Source organism: Sciurus carolinensis, chromosome 10, assembly GCF_902686445.1.
Source record: "Sciurus carolinensis chromosome 10, mSciCar1.2, whole genome shotgun sequence".
NCBI lineage: Eukaryota > Metazoa > Chordata > Mammalia > Rodentia > Sciuridae > Sciurus > Sciurus carolinensis.
In genome coordinates, this window is record NC_062222.1 from 47,390,519 (window position 1) to 47,415,247 (window position 24,729).

The 24,729-nt window shown below is 36.6% G+C and overlaps 1 protein-coding gene across 2 annotated transcripts in view; it reads left to right on the forward strand.

The window, feature by feature from the left end:
* Positions 1 to 24,729, forward strand: part of Col25a1 (collagen type XXV alpha 1 chain) — a 434,308-nt gene that overhangs the window by 226,709 nt on the left and 182,870 nt on the right. For both annotated transcript variants that reach the window (XM_047566623.1, XM_047566624.1), the window contains exons 3-4: positions 13,154 to 13,198; positions 15,279 to 15,286. In XM_047566623.1, the coding sequence (XP_047422579.1) occupies positions 13,154 to 13,198; positions 15,279 to 15,286 (53 nt within the window). The remainder of the gene's footprint in view (positions 1 to 13,153; positions 13,199 to 15,278; positions 15,287 to 24,729) is intronic.

Consider the following 24,729-nt stretch of genomic DNA (forward strand, 5'->3'; position numbering starts at 1 on the left):
CATTCATGACCACTCCCTACTTCTAGCCACAGTTCCCAAAAGCTAATCGGGTTGTGGGACTCTGGTCGGCATCCTTACCATTGCATTTGATACACCATTGCTCCACCTCTACCCTCTGCAATCTCAAGGCTGTGGCTGCTATTATTATACACATTTAATGATGTACCTGACTATTTGATGCAAAATCAACTGACTTGGTTGACATTCTTATGTGTACTTTGGCCTTAAGGTTAGGTTACTTCCTTTTTTTTTTTTTTTTCCCGGTAGGTACTAGAAAGCAGGTGTGGCCATTTAGTGAGGAAATGACTTATTTTCTTTTGCTTCTTATAGAATCATATTATTGAAAAGAAATGTGGAGCTATAGAACAGTCCTTCTGCGTTACAGATAATTAAAGATTCTGCAGAACCAAATGACAGCAAGGTGTGTGGTTCTCTATCCCTGATCCTGTTGTTTCCTTCTTTTAGTTCAAATTAGTATTCCACTCATGGAAATTCTGAATTAAATCACTTGTGTCAGTGGACATACTGGGAAGTATTTCACAGATTTTAAAGGGACTCAATAGAAAGATTCAAATAACCCTAATAGATTTGACCTCAGCTTTATTATTTTTGTTAATAGATTCTGTAATATTATCACCAAGTTATCTATTTCCTGGAGTAGAACTTTGTAATTAGGTCTTGGTACTGACTTTGAGTGCTATAGATGTCCAGATATGAGAACCAATATTTTCTGAGTTTGGGAGCCTGCATCTTCTACTGTAAAGACCAGTGCATCTCATTTTGAAAGAAGAAATGCATCCTCTGCAGAGGTTCCAATTCATATTAACAGGCCCATATTCTGATAACTATTTTGAAGTCCCAAGGTTGACACCTGATGATTTTGTTAATAATAGAGGGATATTTGTTTAATTCCAAGATATATAAAGAGTACCCCAAATTTTGTATTCTATAAGACTGAAATTTGGAGACCATCTTTGACTTTTAACCTCACCTCTTCAGTCCCTCTCTAAGTAAGCTTTCCAGTTGGATTCTTCTTGTCAGGCATTACTTTTAGTGTCTAGTTTTTTATTCCCATTTGTCACTAATCCCTTTGGCACCAAGTGTCCTAGCTCTCATGAGAGACTCTAGTTGACCTCCCTACCTCCTGCCTGGTTAGTTCTCCCAGAACACCACTGTCTTCCTGTCATCATCTAGCTACTTAATCAATATTTCTTTCCTTTTATGTATTAGAAAATTTCCTGATTTTTCCAGCTATTTTAAGGCTCTGATAATCTGGATTGACCTCACTTATCCAAGCATGAATTCATTTTCCAGTGAAGGTAGTCTCCTGTCAGCTGCAGAACACATGGGTAGCTGTGTTCACTTATACTTACTCTTTTTTTAACACACCCTTTTAAAGATAAGCTAAAATTACCTCTCTGCCACATTTCAGATCTCTTCTCTGAGTGACTGTGTTATAGTCATTGCCATTTGCAGGGTAATGCTGTATTATACACTAGCTTATATTGTTCATTGGTTTTTGTTTTATTTTTGTTGTAGATCATAGATTTCTCCCAAATTCAAGAGAGCTTTTCAGGAATAAACAAACATACACATATAGTGTCAACAGCGTAAAGCATTCATGCTTACTCTTTGATATAAAATACTTTAGAAGTCAAGAACTTGGTAATGCCCACATTTATCTCAGCATAAAATATTCAGAGAACAATCAAATTCAATCAGGTGCCTAGTGGGGTTATTTTATTTATAGTAATCCTTTTTCATGATGAGTATTAACAACTAACTTCAAAGCTTACCAGCACAACTTAAGAACTTCTTAATAAAGATTGAGTAATGAGGAGTCTATATATGGGAAATGACTAAACCTGATTAGGTCATACATATTCACAAATGTGCATGTGGATGGAATATAGGTCGTGTCAAAATAGATTAAGATCCTAATTTCCTCATTTTTGTTCCCTCTTAAATAGAGATAGGAGAATCACTATAAATGGAAATTTATTCTATTGAACATACATTACACAAAGCTCTTTGTGAGAAATATATGAAATCATATAATTATCTTATTCAAGACACCTTCTTTTGTGTTTTGAAAGAACTAATGAGCCCACCTACTTACACATTTAAAATTTGTTATTTTACTCAGAAGCATGAAATAATTTCATAGTGTCAGTTCTACCTCTGAGCATGGCCGCTCCCTCTGTGTTTACTACAAGAGACATTTTCTTTGAAGGTTTCTCCTCCAGTTTCATATGATATCATAATGAAATGCAAATTTTAAAACTGTTTATGACAAGCTCTTATGACAGTCAAGTTGCAAAATAACAGAACTCAAATTCTGCTTTAAAATTACCCTCTGTCTCATCACCTAAAGGTGTAACCTTTGAACTTTGACCCCTATAGTTAGTCCCAGAGCTCCTGGTCTACTTATCAGGGTCTTTCCTAAGTCCTTGAAGGTTGACTGGCATTCATAGTTAGATATACTACATATTGGCCTGTGACACACATCCTGGGCATGCTTTGAGGTTCCTGCCTTGTTAGAAGAAAAGATGCCATATGGAAAGTCAATAAAACATTGACTTTTTTTAATGTAAGTCTATGAGGATGTATGTGTGTTTACCAAAGTAAAAGACTATTTTTTAAAAACTCCATTAGTTCCTACTCAACATAGAAAAGAAACTCAACTTCCAAAGTTAAATCATATATCATGAACTGGCCCTGGTGCAGTTTCATTGGAGTATTTGCTTTGCACGAGACAAGGGTAGCAGCCATGAAGTGCTAGAATTATTATGAAGCCAAATGTTGGAAACATTGTATTCGTAGAAATCTACTCGGAGTGTTTTTGTATTCTAGAGGATTTGCCTGTCAGTCTGAATCTCAGATTTAACTGTAAGGAAATAACTATGTTTGCTTTGAAGGAGGGAATGAATCTCCGTGGGGGAGGTTGGGAGATTTCAAGTATCTTCTGTAATGGCCTCATGGGACTTGATTTTCTGGAGAAGATCACCTATGTTCGCAGTTTCTATGGGAGGCCAACCATCATCATCCTAACCTGTTCTGCATTTTGCTCTCAGTTGATTTAATAAGATAATTTGACATTTTGTAGAGCCCTTTCATATGCATGACATTTCCAAATATACCATAGCATTGAGCAAATTGATTCTTCAAATAGGCAAATAGCAGCCCCTTCTTAAACTGTAGATTGAAGTATTTAATGCCATGCCTACTCAGGAAGCTGAGGATAAAGGTTAAAAATAATCTGTATACTTTCAGTACCCAATTCTTAAAATGTGTATTAAATTGGTAACAATATTGCAAGAAGGCATAGTTTATTTCACAGCAAGAATCAATTCATGGGTATGTTGGGGCAAAGATCAAGGGAGAAAAATGGGTCAAGTCAGTGGTAGTGGCCCACGTCTGTAATCCCAGCAGCTCTGGAGGCTGAGACAGGAGGATCGAGAGTTGAAAACTAGCCTCAGCAATGGTGATGTGCTAAGCAACTCATTGAGACCCTGTCTCTAAATAAAATACAAAATAGGACTGGGGCTGTGGCTCAGTGGTTGAGTGCCCCAAGTTCAATCCACAGTACAAAAACAAAAGGCCAAATACATGGAAAACGAGATAGGATCTTCACTCTTATCCTGTTGTCATCATCTTCTTCCTTTCTGTTATAGCAAAATTGCTTTTAAAATTTTATTTTAAAAAATATATATATATATTAAATTTATTTTTATATATCTTCTTGAAATTCAGCTTAAGTGAAGAAAGGATAAGAAAGATGAAAGAAAAGAAATGAAGCAAAAGAGACTCAGGACTGGATGGGTTGGGTTGGTGAAAGCCTTGTTATGGGGCCAGAACCCTTGCTTCCTCCTGTATTTAGTGATCAGGGAATTTCATGATGAAAATAGGTTGAAATGATTATGTTAGTAATTGTGTGCAGGTAGGTTTGAGAGAGACCAGCAAGTATTTAAAGCTGAAAGCAAAAGCTCAAACTGTAATATCAGCAATGGGAATGTAAAGAAAGGGATGTGTAAGAGTTATTTCAATGAAAAATAATCAATAAAGCATTAAATTTCTCAGGAATGAGAGGAAAGGACCAAAGAAATAACTTTGAGATTTCCAGATTGTATGAGTGAAAAATTGTCATGACAGCCTAAATTCTGAAAGCCATGAAACTATTTTGATAGGAAGGTAGTGGGCTTCTGTTTTAGAATATTGGTACTGAGTGGACAAATGAGAAACATCTGGAAATGTGAAAAATACAGTCAGTAACATTTAAAAAGCATTTATTTTGTTCTGAACATGGTTCTAAATGGCCCAACTAGTAGTATCCTCACAAAAAATGAGTAGATGCTATGATTCACCCCATTCAAAGATAAAGAAACAGGCACAAAGACTGGCAAGTGACTAAGGAACATTAGGAACCCTGGTGGCCAAGCTGCCTAGTCCATGTTCATAAACCATGTGCTGTGCTGTTATGGTTTGAATATCAGGTGTTCCCCAGAAGCTCATGTGTGAGACAATGTGAGAACATTCAGAAGTGAGATGATTAGATCTTGAGAGTTGTTACCTCAACTCAGGGATTAATTAATCTACTCAATCAGTGGATTAATCCACTGATAGGGATTAACTGGGTGGTTACAGTAGACAGGTAGATTGTGGCTAGAGGAAGTGGGTCACTGGGACTGTACCTTTAGGGTTTATGCTTCCTGGTTGCCATGTCATGAGCTACTTTCTCTCCCCATGATGCTCTACCTCACCTTGGGCCCAGAGCAATGGAGCTGGCCATCTGTGGACTGAGACCTCTGAAACCGTGAGCCTCAAATAAGTTTTTCTCCTCTAACGTTGTTCTTGTCAGATCTTTTGGTCATAGCAGTGAGAGAGCTCACTAAAATCTAGGCAACAGAGGGTGTTGAAGAAAGATGCGCACTCTGGAGACTCTGAGGAGTCTGGACTACAACAGAAAAGGTGTTGAAGCTGCACTTTTCTCCTGGATTTCTAATTCAGCAATGTCTTAAAACCTAAGTGTTTCACACATAGCACTTCTCTTTCCATGCTCTGAGTTTTGTAGCACAAGGTACACATGTCCTCACAGAGATTCATGCTCAGTACTCACAAGCCAAATATATTTGTCACTCAGTATGGCTCTGAGGTAGATATTATCTCTGTTTTGTAGATGAAGAAACAGATTCTAAAAGGTTAATCTATCCAAAGTCACATAACTAGCTTGCTGAGAGATAGGTTCATGCAGAGCTCCCTGTGGTTGATTGGAAAAGTTGTGCTGTCATTTTATTATAATCAGAAGAAATACTGCAAAAGTGTTATTTTTTTTTAAACTTTAAAAAGAATAATCATCCACTTAAATAACATTTAATTATGTGCCAGATACTGAGAATACAATAGGTAATATGGTAGACAAGATCCTTCATTTCTAGAATATCATTTTTTAATTTGTCTTAATTTAAATATTTATATGTAACACTGGTTAAAAAACTGGTGTGCATTGTGTATGAATTTATTAACTGAGCTTATATATCAATATGTGCTTATCTCATGCCCTTAGGTGAACCATGGGTGTTTTCAGTGTGTGAGGATAGAGCAGTTCTTTTTCAGGTTTGTAAAATAAAAAATTGACTAACTTTTGGTTAGTGATTTCCCATGATTATTTTTCCCTTAAAAAGAGGAGCTAAAAATAAGAACATAAATTAGAGTTGTGGACAAAGGTCTTCAGAAATACTATTCTTACTAAGTTTACTGAAAGCTCCTGTTTTCTTCATTAGGCACGCTGTGTTTTTGTTACCAGCAAATGAGTGATACACAGTGGGCTCAGTAAGTGACAAGTCTTTAGGCTTAGCATTCAAAATCCAAGAGCAGACAACCTGGATATAAACCTAATGTATAAAACCCACTACTTACTAACCGTGCGACATTCAGCAGATCACCTAACCTCTCTCCATCACCATTTTCCAAAGAGGTTATACAAGCAGTATAAATAAATGGTTCCTGTACAGTGATTATCTGGAGCCAGCTGTGTGATGGCATTCATAAACCACTATCATTATCCCTTTTATTATTATCTGCCAGTGCTTTGTGCCTTTCCCCTGTGACACCGTGGTCCATCAGGTTTTCTGACTTCCCTGGACGGCAGCTTATTCTGCCACTCCCGCTCCGCCTGCTTTCGTGTGCTGGGGCTTCACCTTTGTTTCATTGGGTCCAGGCTTTCCTGTTGCCCTTTCCCTCCCAAGTACTCCTCCCATCATTCTCATAACCACATCTGGACTTACTCTTTTATTCATTTTCCATCTCTAATTTTCAACGTTAGCACAGCTCCTTTTTATTTTTATTGGTTTTACTTTTTACTGCAGGTTCTAATTTTAGCAGTAATCATAATAAATAATTTAGCACCAGCTAAAAGAAGTCCATGCTGTTTATATGTGTGATGGTGTATATGATGCTTCAGTGTTTAATTCATCCTCAGGTATCTGGCAAAAACTTAAAGCCTTTCAAAGTCACTGATGAAAACAATGTTTCTGTTAGCCCATTTCTCCCCTCCCCATTTTCCACAAGGAACATTGTTTCAATCTCTGATAAATTAAAAATTAATATTATATTTATTTATTGAGCATATAGAAAAATACATTCAGCTGTTGATCTTATTTTTTGTTGTTAGTTAAAAAGATTACATTTTCTTTAAAAACTGTCTACCACTCTTAATTCCTTTAAAAATATGTAACCTAGCTGGGTATGGTGGCACACGCCTGTAATCCTGGTGGCTCTGGAGGCTGAAACAGGAGGTTGGAGAGTTCGAAGCCAACCCTAGCAACTTAGCAAGGCTGTAAGCAAGTCATTGAGATCCTGTCTCTAAATAAAATACAAAAAAAGGACTAGGATGTGACTCAGTGGTTAAGTGCTCATGAGTTTAATCCCTGGACCAAAAAAACCCTAAAAAAATATAACCTAGAAAACTTGTTTAAACTTTTTTCCTGCTTAGCTTGGTAACCAATCTTACTTTTCTTCAGGTTGATATATTACATTGTAGAGATAGTAACCATGCTTGTTATATAGCACGTAATCTCACAAAGAAACACATCTTTTCTATTTCTCATCCCCTACTTTCTGACATCTTACAGTTCCTTCCCCTGCAAGTAGAAATTTTAAAAAGCAGTCATTTTGATAAATCCCCTGTAGGATCATAGGGTAAAACGTTCTAGTACCATAATAATGAAACACTTTATGTGTGGGAAAAGAATGATAGAAATAACAACTGTGTCACATCAGACCTCATTAAAGTTGATGAACTGCAACATCAGGCTCTTTGTAGTCTTGAATAGTTTCTATTGAATATTTTTATATTTATTATCTAAATATTAAAAACAGCAATAAAGGCAACCTCTCATTTGTAGGAATTCCATTTCTGGAAAAAAAAAAAAAAGCATCTACATAAAGCCCAAAAGTCTTCATTGCAGTGGACTGGGAAATCCCTTTCTTTGGTTAAATGCAGTAGTTTTCTAGTATGTTCTTGGGGGAGGCTTCAGTTGTCTCATAAATGTGGACATTTTTCCTAGTTATAAAATTGATAAATATCAGTTGATTTTGAAAAACTCAAAATGATTTGTTTAAACCTTATATCAACTATAACTGAACTTATATTGATGTAGCTGAGAAGAAGTCTTCGAAGGCAATTTTGGTTTATTGGCCTTCTTCCATAACAATAGAAACTCTCAACCTATTATAAAATAATTCTGATTGTCACAGGAGAAGAGGTGTCTCCAGAGAAGGGTCCAAGGAGTTCACAGAGAGGAGGGGGAACTTGACTCAGAACTAGTGGGGTCCTTGGCTTAAGTAAAGGAAAAAAATTTCAGCACATGTCAGACAGAGGCATAGACAGGGGAGTGTTCAAGAAAAAAAAAAAAGGAGAAAGAGATGCCTTTTGGGGCAAAGGAAGAAATATGTATTCAAGGGAGAAGATAGACTGTTTTGAGAGAGAGAGAGATGCAGTTTTAGTGTTCCCAGCTCTTCTTTTAAAGGAAATTTGGTGAAGGGTGGGTATGGGAAGGTGTTAGGAATGACATCATTCTGATGATATCAAGACAGTTTCTGGTGGTCTATTCAATTTCAGGATCCTTAGACTGACATGGTCTTCATTATCTGATTGATAAATGGTATTGTAAAGTTCTCTAAATGATAGGTTCCTCAAGATATTGTATCTCTCTTTGCTTAATTTATTCATTGAGGGGGTGGTAATTAACAGTGCACAGGTGGATTTACACATTTTCCAGGAATTTTGGGAGTCAGAGGCCTGGGAAAGAGACTGGGTTAGGCAGTGACAGGCCCAGAAAAGTACACAGAACTTCTGAATTACTGTCTTTTTGCCTGTTCCTTCCTTTATTTCTCTTTCTACCTATTTCTTATTTTGTCTATCCCAACTCATAATGATCACATTATTTTCAGAATTAGATTCACAATTCTGATATGTCACTTGTGTTTATTTAAAACATCAGCAATTGTTAAAATTTCCACTTCCTTTAAAGTTACAAATATACAGAATTAGACAAAATAAGAGTCCTATTCTTGATCTATTTCATGAGAAAAATAAAAAACATATTTTGCCAGAAAGACATGTTTTCCTTTTTAAGAAATGTCCTAATGAACAGTATATTCTGGAATAATTAGCTCATTTTCTTTTAAACCAGTAACTTAAACCGTTTTGGCTACTACTTCAAACAAGTACTTCATTTTACATATAAACCACTGAATAGACAGTTGGCTTTAGATAGCTTAATATTTTACATTGTTAATAAACTCACATTTATTAGCTACCCAAAGAAGTGTGGTTTTTTGTTTGTTTGTTTGTTTTGTTTTGTTTGTTGTTCTTTTCTTTCTTTACCTTCCATGGGTCACATTGGATTTGGTTTTTTGTTTGGTTGGTTAATTTGGTTTTGAAGGGCTGGGGATTGAACCCAGGGACTTGTGCTGCTAGTCCAGGGCTTTACCACTGAGCTGGATCCCCAACTCCTCCCATGGTTGTATTTAATCTTCATTGGGTGGATATAATTTTTATTTTGTGTTATAAGTTTTATATGGAATTCTTAAAAATTTCCATATAAAAGCTTGAAAATAAGCATACTTATAAAAAGAATATCCATAAAATTATTTTAATAAAGATTAGGTATTTTTATTCAGTTTTAAAAAATCTCCTTTGGGAATTTGACAAAAATAATTTTAGTTACTAATTTTAGGGGATCAGGACATTATAAATATTCACATTATTAAAACTATGATACAATCTGCTGAGAGTATAAAAATCAAAATTTAGTGACTTAATTTTTGTTGTTTATAACTAAAATACAATGAATAATTTTACTAACAATTTTTATATTTTTTATTACTCTAACGGTGTATAAAACAGAGCCATTAAAACATTTGTCAATATTTTTTTCTTTTTTTGATACCAAGACTTGAACCCAGGGGCACTTAACCACTGAGCCACATTCCCAGCCCTTTTTAATATTTTACTTAGAGACAGGATCTTGCTGAGTTGCTCAGGGCCTGCTAAGTGGTTGAGCCTGGCTTTGAACTCAAAATCTTCCTGCCTCAGCCTCCCAAGCCACTGGGATCACAGGCATGCACGACTATGCCTGACATTTGTCAGTATTTTTTGCTTTAAAATTAAAAAAAAAGAGATACTTTTTGAAATTTTAAATTGAACTCACTGCTTTTAAATGAATACTGAGCTGGGGACGTAGCTCAGTGGCAGAGAGCTTGCCTAGCACATACACATTCCTGAGTCAATCTGCAGTCCAACAAAATAAAAAATAAAAATAATCAAATAAATAAAAGTAAAAAATAAATACTGTGTATGTGAGCACCCAGAAGGGTTATGTTTAAGCTTGATTTTGCAATACTGATAAGAGGAGACAGGAATGAACAGATGCATAAAAACAGGGGTAGAACTGACAAGTTATGAAGTTAATCAGATAAGCACATTCAGTTACCTTCAATAACCACCATCCTGAAGACCACACGAAGTCTCATATATAGGCACAGGTTTACTTCTAACCTTAGAGAAGAGCCTTAACACAGTATATCATTAGTTAGGAGTAGCACATTCACACAATATTAATTTTGGCACAAATCACTGGCTTGCTGTAAAAGGCCTGACCATGATGTTATTTGATGACCTGGGTCTGTCTACTATTGGGTTTATAATCACTGGTCTGTAAAGCGTACCATATGGCTGCTTTTTTGTAAAACCAATTTCTATCTAGGCTGTTTGCATCATCTTTGCAAAGTTAGCAAGAACTCTTTCTGAAGAATGAGCATACCAAGGGCCATGAATCTTCTAATCCTGAAGGGCAATCTGGTTTTGTAGTCTCCCTGTTTTCTAGAACTCATTCTTCATTACATAAATTCTCTGTGTGGAAGTTTCACTTCCTTTGTTGCTGATAGCTTCTGCTTTTTATCTTCCGATTCATGTTCTTGCAAAGTCATGTCTTTTGCAGAGTCATGTCTTTCTGCTGATAGAATTCCTTGGAATTTTCTGTTGCAAACCTCTGGCCAAATTCAGTGAATAAGAGTCAAGTTCTAGCTACTCTATTTATTCTTGCAGTTGATTCCTGGCTGACACTTCATCACTCAGTTTGGAATGGAAGTGGTCACTGTCTTTTCCAACTATTGTTAGCAGCTCTTTTGTCTGGAAAACATCTATTGTGTTTTTTTCTGATTTTTTGTCTTCTCACTTCTCATCTGCCATCTGTTCATTGTCAAATTCATCTCATCCATTTCAGTTTTGAATTTTTATTTTTGCTCTTAAATTCAGAAGCAAGATCAAATCATTTTATCCACACAGTGGACATCAACTTATTCTCTTTGTATGCAAGATCTTTATACCGGTCTTCCTGGGAGTTTCATATAATTTCTTGGTTCACTGCACTCAGGATAATGCTCAATGTAGTCTTCTCCTTCCTTTTGTAATTGTAATATATTCTTCTTCAATTTAATATTGTTGGCATTTCCAATATACTTTAGATTCTCATTGTCTCATAATTTAGCTTTATTTTCTTTGTCAAATATTAGAATGTTCTTTGTAAAACCCTGTCTTTTCAATAGATATATGTCTTGCCAAGTGTGTTCTATTTCCTTACACCCTCTTCTTCAATTCTCAGTGTAACAGATTTTCTGAAAATTGAATTCATTTCTTTAAGCCTTCTGATTATTGTTCCTTTGTCTTTTGATTTTTTTCAAAAGACACCCTTGCTTCTTTGATCATTTCTCCTAATCTGATATTTTAAAAGTACTTTCTTCAAGTTCTTCAAATGATTTATGCAACCTATTGTTTTTACTTGGTGAATTTTTCCATTTTCAAGGAAGACTACTCAGGGTAAAATAACAAATAAGCTAATTCCAAATAAATAAGTAACGTCTTCTAAGATGTGTCCTAAAAATTAGGGTGGGGGCTTCCCACCTTCGTTGTGGGTGAGTCAACAGTCAGTCAAAATGCCTGCCTCTGTAATTCTCCCTCTGGCCATTTTTAACATTTTTCTCTTTATCTTTTAATATTTTTAGGTTTCTCCTTCTACATGTTCAAATGTGTATTGTTTTTATTTGTCAAATGACGTTAAAGTTCAATCTTGGGACTTCTGTATTCAATTCTGGAAATGGTCAACTGTTCTCTAACAGTGCCTCCTACTGTTCTTACCCAGTGAACCACAGACATCATAACCTCACAGTGTTTCCTAAGTAGTTCTTAGTTTAATCAACTATGTATATCGACGACAAAAAAATCCAATTACTAATCTTAAGGAAGTTGTATATATTAGAAAATGTCAGTATGTACATTGGTATATAAATGTATTTTTTTATACCTATTAAGGACCTAAGGTTTGTTTACCTATTTATTTGATTCTCTTCCTGTTCCTAACCTGGCCAAGAATACCTTGAATATGACAAAAACCTCCCTTTAATCCAGAATACAGAAAGAATCTGAAATCTAATGACAGTTACAGACTTTGCTTCAAAGCAGCTTCTCCTAATATTTTCAATCAATTTTATTGCCAAATTGATTTTTACCCTCAGCCAGACTTATCCTGTGGGAGGGTTTTGGGGAAAACGAACTGGCCCACTGATGTTTTCGTTTCTCAGGAGAGTGCTTCCATGTGTAAGCTGGTGGCTCCACATCACGCTGAGAGTCACTGCATGCTATGGCCTATATTGCAGCTCATTCTTTAAAGCCAGTCAGTTCCCTATTTTCCTTGGCCTTTTTCTCCCAGCAATATTATAAGCCCTCCATTCTCATGGTGGGTTAATTATTCTCTTCTATTTGCCCGAACCATAATTCAGTGGAAGCTATTTCTACTCAAGGAAATGAGAACAGAAATTATGTAATTGAGAATGATGGCTTGAAAGCTATGAATGTCGAGAATTTTGTGCTAAGTCTGATATGTACTAGCTTGGTGGTCTTTTATAATCAATTCACTGGAAGACAGTTTTTTCTCTGCTTTTAGAATGGCATCATCACAAAGACCATTCATTTAATGAGTCAATCTCTAGAAAAATCAGACTTAAGCATATTACCTAAACACGGTGCAGTTAAAGAGTTGTAAATCTATTCAAGTGATTATCAGTTAAAGAAGTTTTAGTATATTCACATTTAATGAAATATATATGTATTTTTAATACTCTTTTCCTTGACTGATAATATATTTAGTTAATGGCTAGCTCAATATTTTCAGAAAGATTATGATCAACCTGACTGAGCATAAACTGTAGTCACTGGCACTTGGTACTTTCTATTGGTAATATACTAAAACTTTGAGAAAATAAACATTTCTAAGAAATATGAAATCTCAACACTAACAATTTGCTTAGCAAAACCTTTCTTTACTGATGATGTTAAACAGGATTAACAAAAATTCTGACTCTAATGTTCTTCAGTAACACTGGATGATCAGATATCTAGACCAGCTTTTATAATTGAATGGAGCTTAACAGTTTTGCTGAAACACTAAAGACAGCATTGCCCTTTGAAAACATCTGTTCTCTTTGAAGTTTAAAACAGAAAATATATAGAAATTATGTACTAGCCATTTTGCAGCCGCACCCCCGCCCCAAAGACAGTTAAAGTACACTCAAAAAATGATTCTTTGTATTTCAGGTCCTCCGGGAAAGCGAGGGAAGAGAGGCCGGAGAGGAGAATCTGGTAAGTTTCTCTTTCAGCTGCTGTGTCTGTCATGTTCCAGTGAGGTCCCCACATCTGTTCTTCCTAATTAATGATCCTACTGCCTTGGTGGTGGTTGAGTGAGTGTTTAAATCTTCTGCACTAGACCTAGATTTATTTTTACTCTTCTTATTTTCATCAAATCATAAGAAGTTTGCAAAACATTATTAATTACAGTTTAAAAACCACTGACACCCAATTTTTACTGTGCCCCCTTGGAGGGTTTCTGAGCTGCACACAGTGTGGTGACATTGCCCATGTTTCTATCACTACAGGTGGTCAGTAGATATGGGAGTTTTGCAAAATATCTGCCTTAGGACACTGGGGCACATACCTTGGAAGTTTTATTATTAGGTCATCCAACTGGCACAATCTTGTCATGCTTTTATTCCCATTCTTTTTAAGCATTGGGGGTTTTGACCCTTCTTGTATAACTGAAGACTTCTAGTGATGACAAGAACATTAGTATTCAATCCAGCATATTCATTTTGTAGTGGAAGAAACAGAGGCCCAGAGCAGTCAGGTGATTTGGCCAAGGCTGTGCAACTCTGATGAGCCAAACTTGAAACAGAACTAATTGTCCTGACTCCCACTCCAGTCATGTTTGCTTTCAGGCCAAATCCTTATAGGCAAACTAAAATGAAAACGCCATATTAAAATATTTTTTGCAAACAAGTTATACCAATAGGTGAGTTCACTTACTATTTTGTTTTATGAAGTCTAAGATTCCAAAAATGTAAATGACCAGATGAAGTTCATCAGGTCATTAGTTCCTCCTTTCATGATGAGGTATTTAAAGTTTGATTGTAACATGCTGTGAAATTTTTTTTATATGTTGTTTATCAGTATTCAAAAAGGTCAGTTACTGAGCGTTGAAACCTTAGGAGACTAACCCAGGAGGAGCAGACAGTAGATTAATTGGGAAATTGGGGGCGGGGGGGGGAGCATTCATTTCCTCTTCTTTTTTTAAAAAACTGACAAATTTAAAAGAGATTATGAAAATTCATTAATACGAACCATAGAGCTGCAGGATTTCTTTAAAAGTATCCTCAAAAGCTATCTTTTAACCTCATTGAAATTGAATAATTGAAATTGTGAAGGTATACTGTCACAAAGTGTGAAGTTTAATAACAGGTTGCTTTATAAATTTGAGGAAAAAGAAGTGACTATTGCTTAAATCAGATAATCATGGAGATGATGTTTTTGTCGTAAGAAAGAGAGCATTAAGGGAAGAAGAAAACTACTGTGCTTTTGCAGTGCAGGGGATTGAACCAACTGAGCTATCTCCCCAGCCCCTTATTTAAAGTTTTATAGGAAACATAAAAATCAAGTCCCAACTTCTTAGGTACATAAAATTGGTGCTTCAAGGGACTGAGGTTGTGGCTCAGGGGTAGAGCCCTTGCCTCACATGTGTGAGGTACTGGATTTGATTCTCAGCACTGCATTTAAAGAAGTGAATAAAATAAAGGTCCAGCAACAACTTAAAAAAAAAAAAAAAAGGTGCTTTAGTTGAATATATAGTGTGTGAATTATTGGGATTTTCTTAGACTTTGTTTCGAAAATAATACATAGATTTAAAGAAACCCTTGCATAAACACTAGGCCTTAGTCTTTTATGTTTTGACAGTACTGTATTTTCATTTAAGAATGAAAAACATTCTTAAAACAAATCTCAGGTTCATTTGTGATTTGGCTGTTCTACCCAACTCAAAAAGTTAGATATTAATTCTCTTTAACTAGTGTATGTTAATTAATAACCAAAGATTTTCCTGATTCATATTTTATCTAAACTTTTATAACTGAACAGACTTCACTTACATGGACCTCCCAGTAATCCACAAACAGGTCTAGAGGAATCTGAAAATTCCATAAGACTTTATGTAAAATTTTTGTGAAGACGTAAAGGCATTTTTCTGAATCTAATCACAGTTCTTAGTAACCTCCCTTGTTTTGTGATGAGAATGATGATCTTTTAATCTTTTATTTAATCTTAGCATTTTGCACATTTGCTAATTCATCTCTCCCTTTTTCTTTTTCTTATCTCTCCACCCCTTACCCCACAGGTCCTCCTGTAAGTATATTTGATGATTTGGGCTCTTCTGCATTAATCAGCATCACGTATGTTAAAATTTGGTTAAAGCATTAAAATATCATCTACATTTCAATTAGAAACAAGTTAACTGACCTCTTAGGAGTACTTAAGTTTGGAAAAAAGTTTTTTTTCCTTTACAATTTGGGCACCGTGTGTTATGTTGGAGGTTGGAGTGCAATATGTAACCATTTAAAACACAATTTTATTTTTGATCCTTTATCACACACACCAATTACTCACTGGAGACTTTGGGGATAACTTAAGAAGCTTCTGATTTTAAATACTTTTCCTGGAATTCTGAGGTTTCTTTTGCAAGCAAATCTCCAAGCTATTTCACACTTCTTTTTTCATCTGTTTAAACTCCTATCTGAAATATTTGCATTTGCCAGTCCACCAAATGTAGATGGCAACAGGATCTCGGAAGTGATACCCCCTGTGGGCTTGGCCCAGTCCTCCCTCCTTAGCAACACTCGCTTTGAAGTCTGTTGGAGCTTTGCCTGCATAAAGAGCCTGAGATGGAGCCCTTGGAGAGTTTCACTCTCTTTTTTCTTTCCTTGAGTAGGTCATAGCTCTAGCATTCCAGTCTGCTTTGCACTCATAGGAACAGATTATCTTGTCAGCTTTGAGCTGGATGTGTTTTTGAGTAATATCCTAGATATCTCTTGTCTGACCCCAGTGTTTATTCTGTGCACTGTGCCTTTACAGTAGCAATGATCATTGGCCTGGAGATATTTTCTCATCCCAGATAACCAGTGTACTGCAGGATTCAAGGATACCATATTGGCAACTTACCCTAACAGACCAGCATGGTCTGGGGAGAGGGGCTTAGCATATACTCGTTTACTTGATTCAGAGGAAGCATTGGCTTCCAAATATCTTTTGCAGTCTTCCTGTCACGTTCAAGGATGGAACATAAATCATGGTCAAAAAAATCTTTGCTTTTGTAACTGACTTTCAGCTCTTGCTTAATGCTAGGCAGATGGCATGCCCTGGGTCTAGGAGTCTTTACTCTTTGGCTTCATATTTAAGCCCTGTCCTTAAAACTAGAAATAAACCACTACTATCCAGGAGAGACCCTGGAGGTTACAGCTATAGTAGCATGTTCAAAACTTTTTTGTGTGAAATATGTTTTTACCATGTCAAGAGATAGATCTCATTTCTGCCAGGGTTCTAGTATTTTCTCTTTGATTCTTTGAAAATTCAAATAGCACTTGCTTTCTTGAGCCATCTATTAGTCCAAATTTTATATTTAAGGATATCCATTATCCTAGTGTTATTAAATGTAGGAAAGAGAACTAGCATTATTAAGCATAGAGCAGGCTATATCCTAGGCACTTTAAACACATAATTTCATTTTGTTCTCAGTAGCCCTCTCATGTTACCATTCCAATGATGTTCAGTGGGAGAAGAGAGGGGAAAATATAACAACCATGCTATCTTCACTAACACAGTGGGGTGTTACCATAGTACTTAGGACATTAGATCATGTGGGCCCTTATGGGTTAAATACCTCTTAGTGAAATCTGGTTGAAACTCTAATTTCTAAACCTCCATCCATGACTTCTAAGAAATATCTGTTTTCTATTAAATTTTGCTTTCTAGATACAAACTGGGTGACTTTATAACAAATTTATAACAAATTTCCATTATGCTTTTTATTTCTGAGTAAATATTAATGAACAATTGCATTCTGATTAGACATGTATTAATTTCTAGTGACCTTATTCCTTCTAATTTTAGCATAATTTCAATTTTATGTGTAGTTTTTCCTTCTGCTTCTTTTCTATGAACTGGTATCTGTCAGTTTATGTAATTTCATTTTCAGAAAAATATTTATTTCTCTGATTTTGTGTCTTTTAAAATATCACTCGACTATCAATATGTTATGGTTTGGATATGAGGTGTTCCCCAAAACCCAAAAGCTCTTGTATTAATGCAGGAATTTTTGGAGATAAAAACAGTTGGATTGTGAAAGCTGTAAACTAATCAGTTCCTCCTAGTTTGATTGGACTAACTGGGTGGTGACTACAGGCATGTGGGGTGTGATTTGAGGAGGTGGGTCATTTGGGGCATGTCCTTGAAGGTTCATCTTCCTGTGGCCCCTTCCCCTTCCTCTCCCTGCTTTCTGACTACCATGAGGAGAGCGGCTTCCCTCCGCAACACCCTTCCCCCATGATGTTCTGTTCATCTTGGGCTAAGAGCAAAGCACTCAGGTGACCACAGGTTGAACCTCTGAAATCATGTGTCCCAAATAAATTTTTCCTTCTCTAAGTTGTCAGGCATTTTGGTCAGAGCAAGCAAAAATAGCTTTTGTGAAGTAACTAACATATTCCCCAAATAAGATACTGGATATAACCTCAAGACATTGTTTGCCATTTTAATCACAAATGCTCTTAGTTTCATTCTGTACTCTAAACATGAAGTCCAGAGGTTGTCTGAGAAGTTGAATAGACTTGCTCCTGGTGAGCAGTCCTTGACGTAGATTTTATGGTAAGTAAATGAACTTCCTGTGGCCCTGAGCACTGGAGGCACTGTGGCTTCCTATGAACAGAAGGATCATGAAGTGTAACTGAGGATCCTGATGTGATTTTCTTGTCATTCACTTTCACTTTGTGCCTTCACTTTTTCATTATGCAAAGGACAGCATATTAGGGCACTCTCTGAAGGAATAAACAAGCATGGGACTGGTTGTCCCAAGGAGAGAATGGCAGATCACCTTGTCCCTCATGATCACTGAGAGTGACCTGATTTTCTTTGCTCTCCTGATGTAATGTTCTCAAGTAAGATTAAATAAACAAAACAAAAAAGAAAACCATACATAATAAAATTTAATTTAGTAACCTTGCATTTACAACTTCATTTGATTTATGTTGGAAAACTTGGATACCTCACCCTAGAATTATATGTGGATATATAATTGTGTGTTTCTCTTGTCAGTTTCCATATTCTTGCATGTTGAGATCATTTATAATTTAAAGCTCGAAAAGCAACTTGCATTAGATCCCACATATCAGTTTTCTCTACAAGAAACTGTTCAGCCTTGTCCATTTTAACTGTTATGGGGCGCAACTTAAGAACAGACCGATCACCACTGAGAAGTCCAAATTTGAGAGTCTTTATTAAGCCGGCCGGCTGACTGTCTCACACAATGCCCCAAAAAATGGCTATTGGGAGAACAGCCCCGACCACAGGGTTGTAGGGGTTCTTATACCAAAAATCACATCAATCATAAGTGTCTGTTGCTATGATTCAAAATTACAAAGTAACATCATGAGATCATCAATAGAGGGGGAAGTGGGTCAAAATGACCCTTACCTAGGTACAAACTAAAGAATGGTTGCTAACATCCACACAATGACTGTTTACATGGGACATTGTTTAAGAGCAATAGGAATCAAAAGAGAGCAATTCTTTACTACATAGGAGTTCCCATTGTATATTATTAAACATGTCACACCAAGTAACATGATGGGCACAGAGGTGGGGTGTTCCCATGGGAGAAGCTTATTTCCTACATAACATGGAGTCTCAGAGCAAAATGGAGTCTGTTTAGTCATTTCCCTTAGAGTCTGGCTTATAACATTCTCATGGAGTCAGATCTGTCAGCCCATCACATAACAAAAAGATATTGCTACCATAGGAGACTCCACCATAAAAGGGTGCAATGAGACAATTTTATAACAATATATGTAATTTGTTTTTACGTGGGTGTCAAATCCTTTTTCTGTTTTCTTTCTCATAAAGGTAACATGTATTAGAATACCACTTTAAAGGACTCCATGTGGGTTCTTTGCATGTCTAGCTCAGATGCCACAACTCTTACTTGCAAGAATGGTGATGTGCCTGACCATTGTGTTCCTGGCTATGAAACTGCACTCCCATTTTGGGTATCTTTAGAATATATTCATATTGAAATAGGAAGTAAAGGGTTTGATCCACATTTACAAAATAACTTCAGTGTTTTCAGATGGGGCCAATTTTCTTCCTGGTTCTGATTTTTAGAGTCCAGAGGGGATGCAGTCCCTCTGTCCTTTTGTCCCAGAAGGAAGTACCATTGTACCATTCACAGGTCACAGAATCAAGCGAGTCCTATAATTGCAGCCAGGAAGGAGTCAGGAGACCTTTTTTAACTGGCTGTTTTATTGGTATCAGTCTATCAAGCCCCATAATTACGCTTGACTGACAGAGATATGATGTTATTGTTGGTAGCCAGAACCCTCTGAGGTGCGAAACACGACGCCGCTGCGCTGCAGTTCCGTTCCATCCACCTTCCACAATTGTCAACTCGGTTTGAACCTTAGAATCTTGTTGACAGATGAATGAAGCAGACTCAGCCAAGTGAAGCTTACAGTGCTATTTCTGCCAATGTGGTAAATGAATTAGGAAAAGAAATCTCCATAGAACTTTCAGATGAAAAACTCTGACATTTTTACTTCAAATTGAAAAAAGGAGATCTGTACGATTTTTAATTCAAAAGTAAATATTTTCCAGATATAACCACAATCGATAGCAACTACCTCTCTAGGTCACTTTACTTACCAATTCTCATTCCACCCCGTGACCTAGAAATTTGTTATACCTGTTTTACAGAAGAAGAAACTGAGTTTTGGGCTGTTCAAGTAATTTGCCCAAACATGCACATCAAGCAGGAGGGTAGGTCTGGAATAGGAACACGGGCCTATCTCTCTTCAAAGCCCACTTTCCCCTATTTCTACAAGAGGTTTTTCAGGCAGTTAGGTATAAATGTTACCACCCACTTTGCAGTTATCTTATTTTATCCTCTATCACATGTGGCTCATATCATACTCCCGTAATTCTTTGTAGATCTCACAACTTGCATGTGTTCTTTCCATACTGCCAGTTATTTAAAACTAACTTATGAATCATCTAATAATCATCTAATGGAAGTGCATCCTGCGAAGTGTGACATTTGTCTCTTAAGAAACCTAGGTAAAATATTTTCTTGAAGTAAGTTCCTGAACTTACTTTTGTTACACTACTGCTAAATTATGAAAAGATTTTTCTTTCTCTTTGGACTCTTTAAATGGGTAGGGAATATTCTCTTTCTTCTAATGACAGGTTATCATTGTTGATAGAGGGAGCAAACCATTTGTCTTGTAGGAGGTAGTATCGATAGTAAGAAAGAATCCAGTCACCTGAACAAGCCAAAGAAATGGAAATCTGGAGAATTAATTTGTCATTGAAGGCTTCTTGGGGATGGAATTATAATAGAATGACAATAGGTTATCACAAGATAGGTTTCATTTGCCTCCTGGAACAGAAGAAGAAAAAAGAATGTAATCATAAACTAACTACTACAAGGTTCCCCACTGTCTTTTCGTTTCTGCTCTTTTGAGTAGTTCAGGCGCCATTTTTGGTGAGGTCCATGTTCAACAGTGATTTGCTTTAATTCTGTAGATTGTATGCCAGGTTAGGAAGAACTTTGGAATTCTGAAAGTGGCAATGACAATGATTAAGTTTATCTTTGAACTGAGATAAATTGAAGGATGTTAAAGTAAAAAAAAAAAAAGGAAGAGAGAAAACAGATATGCAAGTTGTAATGTTATTTTTCTTTGCAACATTAGTTTTTGTTATGGAGTATTTCTGGATACCATCTGTTTTAGAATAACTTAAATTGTTGTAGCAGACAAACATCGAGATGTTTACTGGCTTACCACAATAGAGATTTATGTCTTTTACATGGTTAGGGGTGATGTTTCTTACAGGGACCCAGATGAATGGAGACTCTGCTATCTTCAACATGCAGGTTCCAAGGCTCTCGTGGGCAAGGACCTATAGCCATCGGATAGATAAGGAAAGAGAGTAGAGGGTCAGAAGGGAGGATTTTTTTTTTTTTTTTTTTAGCACTCCTGGAAGTATAGGCTTTTTTGGTTTGTATCACTTCCAACCACATTCCTTTGGAAAAAGTAAAATCAGATTCCTACCTAACTTTAAAGGAGATAGAAAAATGTAGCTGTGGGCTCAGAAGAAAATGTAAACAAATTAGGGAAGTCTCTGTATCCTATCTGGAAATGATTTCTTAAGAAAAAGAAAGAAGCAAAAATCCCCAGAGAAATGTATATAGATATGTCACTTTGGTAACAGTGTGGCCTTGGTTAAAATTTACAGAACATTCTTTAAAACTATTATTACTGGAAAAGTGATGGTTGTCATTGTGGTCATCATCATCATCATTGAAGGGAAACCAGTAGAGTAGAGCAAGAAAATCTGTGGGAAGGAGGAGGAGGGATAAAGAAAGGTGCTGGGAATGAGATCGATCAAATTATGTTATGTGCATGCACAAATATGACATCATGTGCCTCGCTATTTTGTATAATTGTAATATACAAATAAGACAAAGAAGAAAAAGAAGAAGAACAAACTATTATCACTAGAAACCTGACCAGAAAAAGACATAAAAGGAAGAGATTTAAAACAAAAAACAAGCTGGGCAGGGTGGCACATGCCTGTAATCCCAGGGATTTAGGAGGCTGAGGCAGGAGAATTGCCAATTTGAAACAAGCCTCAACAATTTAGTGAGACTCTCAACAATTTAGCAAGATCCTGTCTCAAAATTTAAAAAATAAAAGGGACTAGGGATATAGCTCAGAGGGAAAGCACCCCTGGGTTCAATCCCTAGTACCAAAACAAAACACACAAGTTGAGGAATGGTTTATAAGCAGAGTAGGGTTTTAACCCATTTTTTTCATATTTTCCCAGGTGTGGAACATCTATAAAAACTTAAATATTTCATATTATTAATGATAGTTATTAATAATATATAAGCTCTATTTTAGTGCATATGTGTTGATTTCATTGAAATCTTTGCAAAATTGAAAATTTGGGATTTAATGGATTAATAACAGAGGGTGAGATTGGGCCTGCCAGATTACTTCATAACCTTATTGATAATGAAGGGTATTGATTTTAAACACTTTCCCAATCTTTAAATACCAGTCAATGTTCCTGTGGCCTCTCCTTCTGTTTCTCTGGTCACTGAATGGCTTCATGGCCTTCATCAGTAACAGAACTGGGTCCAAGGAAACCTCCTCCACTAGCAACAGTACAATTACCTATCTTGGCTTGTATTCCTAATTGTTTCACACCGAAGTTTGATCTTTAGTAAAGTTTCTGTGATAAAATGATGAGCACTTTTAAGATTCACTTTCAGGAAGTGTGAGGAGTGATCCCTGTCATTCTTATGGTGGGAGATCAGTTGGTTGATTAAACAGATAAGTGAGAGGTTAGGGATGAATCCCCTCTCTTTCAGGGATAGTTGGTAGGTAGAATAAGAGGGAGCTAAAAAAGTGCTTTAAAAAAAAAGGTGAAAATGGTAGAAGTCCATCAGATTTTTTTTATAAGGTTTTTAGGATTGAACCTCATATAAGTGCCCTACCACTGTTACACCCCCAGCTATAGTCAGAATTTCTAAACAAAAAATTAAAAAGTAAGCTCAATTTTAAAGTCTTTGCTTTTAATTGATTGGACACCTACATCCCACCATAGTACTCAGTCTCCTAACAAATGGAGTGTCACATAACCCCTGCCTGTTTTACTTTCTTGTCACTAAATACTTAGTCACATTGCTAAATTCCTAGGGATATTTATATAAGTACACATGTAAATATCTTATGGGCCAAATTATTATGGGACTCCTGTAGATTTATGAAGTAATACCTACCTATATTCAAGTAGCCACTTTAAAATCAAGTGCTGTGACAAAAGCAGGTAGACCCATTTGTGAATGTTAGAGTTTGAACAAGGTCAAATGAGTGATTTGGTTGATTGTTTTTTCCTCCTCAGTGACTGAGTATTTGATAGAATTCAGCAACCCATGATCACAGCTCAATGTCCCCATTCTTCTAAACTAGCTTCTTAAAATGCTGTGATTCCTTTTATACAAAGTGTGGTTCCTGCTTAATTTTGTTACATGGACGCCATGAGGTTCTCCTGTATTTGGCCTAAGTTAACTAGATGTTCTATTGATCCAAACTAGGTTGTGGATTAGAATATAGAAAGCATTCCCTCCTTTAGTTGTAAAATAAACTTCAGTTTTGCCTTTGGTGGAATGTAAAAGGTATCAAGCCATGGAATCTTTAGTATTCCCGATTGCCTAAATGTTTTTATTTTTAAAGGATATTTATAAGGAACTATTTAATTTCATAAATCTTCCTGCTTTCATAAGATTTGCTTAGGGTTAAATTACATAAAATCTTTTGCTTGTTTTCTTACTTGCTAGTATTTTAAGCCTCAAAAATGCACATGTTTATTTCCACATAATTTTTATTAGAATTTCCCTATGATCGAGGGAATGAATAAAGGGTATAATATAGAATTTAGAGACAGAAAATGCTCTAAAGGATAGCTAATAATTAGTTCACACAGTTATTTAAAACAGCACCCTTTCATTCATTAGACTTATGCCTAACATCTAATTTATGCCATTTCTTCTGCTGTATGATGGAGATAAAATGACAAATAGGACTTGTCCCTGTTTTCAGGGACCTTAGAATCTAGTGGAGGATGAAATAAAGCAAAAACCTAGCAATACTATAACAGAAATATGTTCATGATCTGCCAGGCGTTGCAGAGGAACATCAGAGGAGCAAATGATCCAGATTAGGGTATAGAGGAGATCAGGGATGCCTCTCCATCCACTCGATTTCAAGGTCTTGTCAAGGTGGAAAATCAAAGTAGTGTGTCTTGTCAAAGAGGTTAGCATTTTCAAAGCCTTTGAGGTAAAAGAAAGAATGGCATTTCAGGGGAAACGGTGTATTCAGTAAGGCTAGAATATAAAGTCCAGGAAAGGAGATTGGAAAGTAAGGAGAGCTGAGACTGGGGAGAGAGGCTGTGAAGAAACTTGCGTGCTAGGCTAATTTGTTCCCCTAAAAGTAGGCCGGCTCTGAGGGATGCAATTAAGCGGGAGAGCAGCATGGCCAGGGAAGCATTTTGGGAGGAGTGCTCGTGCTAAAGGCCAAGAGCGAGGAGCAATGGGAAGAGACAGATGACCAGGGCAGTACTGCGGCTACTAAGGTGGGAAATAGAATGGCCTGGAAGAATGGTAGCAGGCAGCATGCAGAGGACGGGGCAGAGGCAGGGGCACTGACGAGGTAGAAACAGTGAGAGGCTTGGCAGATGGAGTAGTGAAGAGGATGGAGCAGTGGGTGGTGACTCTTGGGTCCCTCTCTGGTGGAATCGGGCCCATGCCACTGGGACAGAGAATAATGAAGCTGAGCAAGGAGGATGTGGAGGTCTTCAGCTGAGAAAAGTTATCAGGGACATTTATAGGTTTTATACAAAGGATGGAGGAGTCTCCCAGAGGAAGAAGTGAAGGATGATTCTCCCGTGAGGGCAAAGGAGGACACTGCAGAGGCAGAAACTCAAGAAAGGAGACTTCTAGGGAGAAAAATGGATTTCAGTGT